This window comes from Limulus polyphemus, unplaced genomic scaffold, assembly GCF_000517525.1.
Source record: "Limulus polyphemus unplaced genomic scaffold, Limulus_polyphemus-2.1.2 Scaffold7376, whole genome shotgun sequence".
NCBI lineage: Eukaryota > Metazoa > Arthropoda > Merostomata > Xiphosura > Limulidae > Limulus > Limulus polyphemus.
This window is the reverse complement of record NW_013672986.1, coordinates 18,551-25,111: the sequence shown is the minus strand read 5'-3', so window position 1 is coordinate 25,111 and position 6,561 is coordinate 18,551. Positions and strand designations below refer to the sequence as shown.

General features: G+C 35.3%; 1 protein-coding gene across 1 annotated transcript in view; it reads left to right on the top strand.

Annotated features, from left to right (window-relative positions):
• Nucleotides 1-6,561, top strand: part of LOC106474571 (presenilin-1-like) — a 25,739-nt gene that overhangs the window by 14,696 nt on the left and 4,482 nt on the right. The window contains exons 7-8 of the mRNA XM_013935259.2: nucleotides 3,960-4,142; nucleotides 5,874-5,986. Of these exons, the coding sequence (XP_013790713.2) occupies nucleotides 3,960-4,142; nucleotides 5,874-5,986 (296 nt within the window). The remainder of the gene's footprint in view (nucleotides 1-3,959; nucleotides 4,143-5,873; nucleotides 5,987-6,561) is intronic.

Sequence of the window (6,561 nt, the reverse complement as noted above, 5' to 3'; positions counted from 1 at the left end):
TAGCACAAAGGATCACATATAAAGTGTTATAGACTTAAAATAAGACCCAAAACTCGAGCACTTTCGAATAGTTCAGAAAGAACTAATTGAAAGCGCTCGAGTTTTGGGTCTTATTTTAAGTCTATATAATTACTGTGTACCTTAACAGTTTTGTATATTTATTATTCCCTTAACACTTTCCTGCAGTCCCCATTTTGAAAAACCCTGACATAACACATGGAGTAGGTAACAAGAAGTTAAATATTCTGTAAAAGCTGGAAAGTAAATCTGATAAGTTTAGAGGAAGTTTAATAATAATAATGACTTAGAAAGATAAGTTACAAGAATCGTAAATATGGAAAATAAAGTAACCAGCAAAAATTAGTGTAACTTAATTAATGTGTAATGTTATACCATACACAGAACTGTTATATAGCTAGTATTTCCAACGTATGCATATAATAAGAATATTACAGGAATTAAAACTAATAGTGGTCAATACACTAAAGCTGTTTACTACCTTCACTCCCAGAGTCGGGCAGGGGTATTGCAATCGGGTCCGTGTGTGTGTGTGTGTCTGTCTGTGTTTCTGTGCATGTATCTCAAAAACTAATAAACTGATGTACACAAAACTTTTACACCAGAGGGGAAGTCGGTATGGGACAGTACCACTTTTAAAGTATTTTTTATAATGGGGAGATATGGTAACACCAGATGGGAAGTCAGTATGGGACAGTACCACTTTAAAGTATTTTTTATAATGGGGAGATATGGTAATTTCACAGTTTTGGGTTAATCATTCTGTGAAGTGTGACTGGGTTCATGCCAAAATTCATTGACACATTAAGGTTGATTTTCCTCATCACACTGCAAAAAATGATCTGGATCTGAGAAGGATTTTCTGAGTTTTCAAAGGTGAAATTTGACATTATCCAGTATAAATGCATGCAATTCTTGAATAGGAGTGGCAGGGCGAGGGTATGCAATGTCTGATTGCTCTTGTTATTACCTTAAACTATTTTCAAAGAAGTTAGAGTGTAGACATGAAAGTTTTGAAAATGTTGTGAATTTTTGTAAAACTTCTAAACCAATAGCAAGAGTATTGCCAAAACTTCCACAAAAGGCCCAGCATGGCTAGGTGATTAGGGCGCTTCACTCGCAATATGCGGGTCACAAGTTCAAATCTCCGTCCCACCAAACATGCTTCCCCTTTCAGTCATTGAGGCATTATAATGTGATGGTCAATCCCACTAGTAGTAGGCCTCCTTCGGCCAGGTTTGACCATGGATGAGTATTCGTCCATTGTTAGCTCATGTTGATCGCTCGTCTAGAGCAGCATCTCTTGTGACTAAGGAGACCGACACGAGAGTGACAGTCCCAGTTGCAGAGGTCACATATGTGCATTGACGCTGGTCTGTTTGCTGCCTGTTCCTTTTGATGCGCTCGCTTCTCTTCTGCCGCCACCGTCAATTCCTCTTCACCGATCTTCAGCTGTTTACAGAGAGTGTTTCTCCAGTCGGCGCGATCGGCAGCGAGGTCCTCCCAAGTTTCAGTATTGATGTTGAGCACCTTCATGTCTCTTTTGCAAATGTCCTTGTATCTCAGCAGCAGGCGGCCGATGCCTCTCTGTCCTTTGGCAAGCTCTCCGTAGAGGATGTCTTTTGGGATTTGGCCATCCTTCATACGGTGCAAGTGGCCTATCCAGCGCAACCGGCTCTGTCGTAACAGAGTGTACATGGTAGATTGGTTCGTACAAGACAAGACATCGGTGTTAGTTACCTTGTCTTGCCAGGAGATACCAAGTATGCGTCGCAGGCTTCTGAGGTGGAAGGTATTCAGTCTTTTCTCTTGGCTGGCATAAGTAGTCCACGTCTTGCTGCCATATTGTAGGGTGCTGAGGACACAGGCGCTGTACACAGACATCTTCGTCTTCAGGGTCAGCTTAGAGTTTGTCCACACTCTTGGCGTAAGGCGAGCAAGCATCGTGGTTGCCTTTCCAATCCTCCTGTCGATCTCAGCATCAAGCGAGATGCTAGAGCCAAGGTAGATAAACTGGTGAACGACATCGAGCTCATAGTCATCGATATTGATGACTTCAATCCCACTCTTCGTTGGTAAAAGAGTAGCCGAAGAGTTGGCTGTGTCTGGTGCCGACTAGTTGCCTTCTCTGCAGTCTTTCACTTCTAAATAAGAGATGGTTAGTGCAGATAGCTCTCATGTAGCTTTGTGCAAAATTCAAAACAAACCAAGATCTTCCTAAAAATATAATGAATTTTGTGTTTAGCATGTGATGGGAGAAACTTTGTTTAGAAAAAAATGTGAGTTTACAAGTTCCATCCAAGAAGTCTTGTGAGATTGAACATATTCTATTGTACCTGTTAAGATGTGTGTGGTAAAGGTGGTTACATAACTTATTTAGACTATTTGTGTTTGGAAATGGAAACTTAATAACTTTGATGTTTATTGTGTTCATTTTATTGAAAACTTTAAACTTGATGTCTAAATCCTGAAACTGTGGTTTGTTTTTCTATGGTGAGTTTTGTTGGATGAATTTGTTTGGCTGTTTCAAGAAAATCATTTTGTCTTGAATAATAATACAGTATTTCTTTAAATGCTCTATTTATTTCAGACAAAATTCACAAATCCTCAGTCACAGTTTTTTGAATTCAAAGTAATTTAGATATTACATTATAAGTGAATCTACACCGACGTTTGTATGGTAGGTTCTATATCAGTTTTAACTTGTTTGTATACCCAAAGGTTTTAACATTTTTAAGTTTAACCTGAATTCTTTAATTAAAGTTGCAATATAAATTTTTTTACGAAAAAAAAAAGTTGTCAGCTACTTTATCAGCACAAGTGATGACATATTTACTGTGTAAAGAATCTAAACACTCCGTAACGTGTTCACTGTTGTTAATAGTGAATTTCTTTAAGTACGTTAGGTTTATGAATTATGTCTCTAACTGTATTTACCCATTTTCTGAATATAATTACTTTTAAGTTCTCTCTCTCTTTTTCACTCCAATTAAGTAAAACTTTACTGAGTGATTTACTCATTAACAGTCATAAATATTTGTTAGTAGCTGCAAATAATGGCAGTCATGAGAAATAAATCAATATCATATTTATTTTAAGACTTCAGTTAGAACTCGGGAATATAATTGATTAACCATGAGGGCTGTAGGAGTCACATATTAACCAAATAGTCGAATATAATTGAGCCTCTCAGTTAATTGATTAACAAATACCACTCATTACATCAGTGTAAGTCTTTAAAAAAATGTAATTTAATGAGAGTTTTGCTATTCTGTGAGGTGTTTTATAAACCGTATTATTAATCCATTTTTAATAATAATAGTTAAAATAACACAATTCCAGCTAAATATCATACAAAGTAGGAGATGTAATATTTAGGCAACACCTTTTTTGAGTGTTATATATTTCTCATTCCTGATTTTCCATCTCTTGAAAACATGTTTTGTAGGTATAAATATTAGCTTTGTGTCTTCAACTACAAATGTTTCTTAAGATTAGTGTTAACTTTTAGCTCAAACAGAGAACAATGGATAAATTTCATTTTTCTCAGTTGATATACATAAGTGTCTGGCACTTATTGTTTTTTTTTTCATGTGAAAATGTTGTTTCAGAACCTAACCTACCATCTGTTGTGGTCATGATAGTACGACATATCTGTATAATATTCATTGTTAACGAATTATAACGTGTGAGAAAAAGAATACCCTTTGTTTTCTGTTAGTTACCAAATAAAAAGTATAAAAAAGTTGTATCGTTTGAGATAATAAAACATGAAATAGTGTTGCTATATTGTATCGTTTTGAGGTAATAAAACATGAAATAGTGCTGCTATATTGTATCGTTTTGAGGTAATAAAACATGAAATAGTGCTGCTATATTGTATCGTTTTGAGGTAATAAAACATGAAATAGTGCTGCTATATTTGAACAAGTATTTTACAGAAGGAGAGGACTCGCACACTGAAAATGGAGTAATACCTACCGGGCAGGCTGATCCAGATGGGCAAAACTGGCCTTCTACTGAATCAAATACAGCCCAGCAGTCTGATCAGCAAGGTTCTAGTGCAGATAATATTATTATAACAAACCTTACCGATAGGAACACACAGCAGGAAGAAGAAGAACGTAAGCTAGTTTGTAAAAATTAGCTTTTCTTTAAAGTGTGAGAAATTATTCAAGAAATATACTTTTTCCTAATGATAGAAAGTATATTAAAATTGATAATATCTTTAATTATCCCCTTCTTTCCTACAAGTTATTTAGGGGTTTTAGTTACAGTAGATATCACTAAATGAATATCAGTCTCATAAGTCAAGTTTGATTGAAGTTTTTTTAAATATAAAATTTGTAAAGAAATATACTAATAAGAACTTTTCCTATTTCAAAGATTATTTTTGCTGTCTGTTTAAATTTAGCTTTTCTGGAATTTTCCAAAATTTCTTAATTATAAAATATTGGAATACTAGACATGTCAGTACAGTAATGATAATAACTTCAAAGTGTGGCAATAAAATGAGCTATTTACTGACCTAGAGATAAAACAAGGTTTGAGCTTAAACAGATTGTTATTGAAACCTTCGTCAGAATAAATTAGCAATGTGTTTCATTTAGCTTTCTTGTTGTATAGAGAGTGGCCAAAAAGTGTTTTCTTCACTTTGAAGTTTCATAGCTGGAAAATGTAGAGTTACCAACACTCTGGCATTGAGTGTGAGACTCTTGCTTCTGTGCCTATTCTTCTGCTCACACACGTAACAAACAAAAATTTAACCATTATAATGCACTGTGATTGGTTGACTGGCTTGATCCAGGAAGTGTACCAGATTAAATTGTTTTGATTCATTGAATAAAAGGTTTCTGTGGGAGTATGCCCCCAGACCCCACTATAAGGTGACCACCATTGGCACTCACAGCATTTTACTGCACATTAAGATTTTACTTTTTCAAAAGTCTCAATTAAACAGAATCCTCAGAGGGTTCATTTCTACACCATGTGATCATCATGTCCCGCCTCATTCTCAACTACAGCATCCAGTCAAGGAATAATGTTGAAAATAGCCAGTCTCAATATGTTCTAAGAATTATAATAAACATTGCATCGGGATTTGTCCTGCATGGTTAATAATTGAATGTCATTCCAGATAACACGAGCCTTAGGTGTTCCCATAACCAGTGATATTATCGACCTGACATCTGTCTTCTTCTTTCTGGAGCCATACTGACAGTTGTTGTATCCAGCATTCAATTAGTTTCATTCTTTCTTTTTTATTTGGCAAGTTATGGTTACTGTTTCACCACCTGGTGGTAAAATTAGTAGTTTTTTCTTTTATAAGCTGATATTATCTCATGTGCCGATAACCTTGTTTCCCAATTTTTCATCTTCGAACATGATACCATTTTTTATCTATGGCTACCCTGTAATATAATAATTTAGAAGAATATAATAATCTCTCTTCCATAAACAGTTAAATATTTTATGTTATTAGAATAGTAAAGTTTGTGAAAAATTAAAAATATAGTGAAATTACAGGGCAGCTTCACTCTTTGGACTGGTGGTTGGATGGTTGCGAGTTCGAGGCTGGCCTGCGTCATACTGCTGCATGCAAGACACTTTATAGTAAAATTACAGGGCAGCTTCACTCTTTGGATGGTTGCGAGTTTGAGGCTGGCCCGCGTCATACTGCTGCATGCAAGACACTTTACCTCACTTATTCCAGCCTACTCAGCAGTTAGCTGGGAATTGGCATGCTGTTTGGATCACCATTCTCATCTGCTTGTGCCACTTGGAATTGAAATTCAAAACCACCAGCCCTGTGTACCTTACAAACGTATGACAAAGTGATTTCTTTCGTTCTATAGGGGGTGTAAAGCTAGGACTCGGAGATTTCATTTTCTATAGCGTCTTGGTTGGGAAAGCCTCGTCTTATGGAGACTGGAACACAACCATTGCCTGCTTTGTAGCAATTTTGATTGTAAGTACTTTTTTTTTTATCAACACGTCAGAATAAAGTGTTTTGGTATTGAATATAACTTAATGATAAAAAAATACTTTATTAATTTCTTGTTGGTTTTGAAAATTTGACTTCTTATTTATCCAGGTAAGAAGAAAAAAATTACATCCTGTTATGATGAGAGCTTGATTACTGTAACTTGTAATTGTTAAAACAGTACATCCTGTTATGATGGGAGCTTGATTACTGTAACTTGTAATTGTTAAAACAGTACATCCTGTTTAGATGGGAGCTTGATTACTGTAACTTGTAATAGTTAAAACAGTACATCATGTTATGATGAGAGCTTGATTACTGTAACTTGTAATTGTTAAAACAGTACATCCTGTTATGATGAGAGCTTGATTACTGTAACTTGTAATTGTTAAAACAGTACATCCTGTTATGATGGGATCTTGATTACTGTAACTTGTAATTGTTAAAACAGTACATCCTGTTATGATGAGAGCTTGATTACTGTAACTTGTAATTGTTAAAACAGTACATCCTGTTATGATGAGAGCTTGATTACTGTAACTTGTAATTGTTAAAACAGT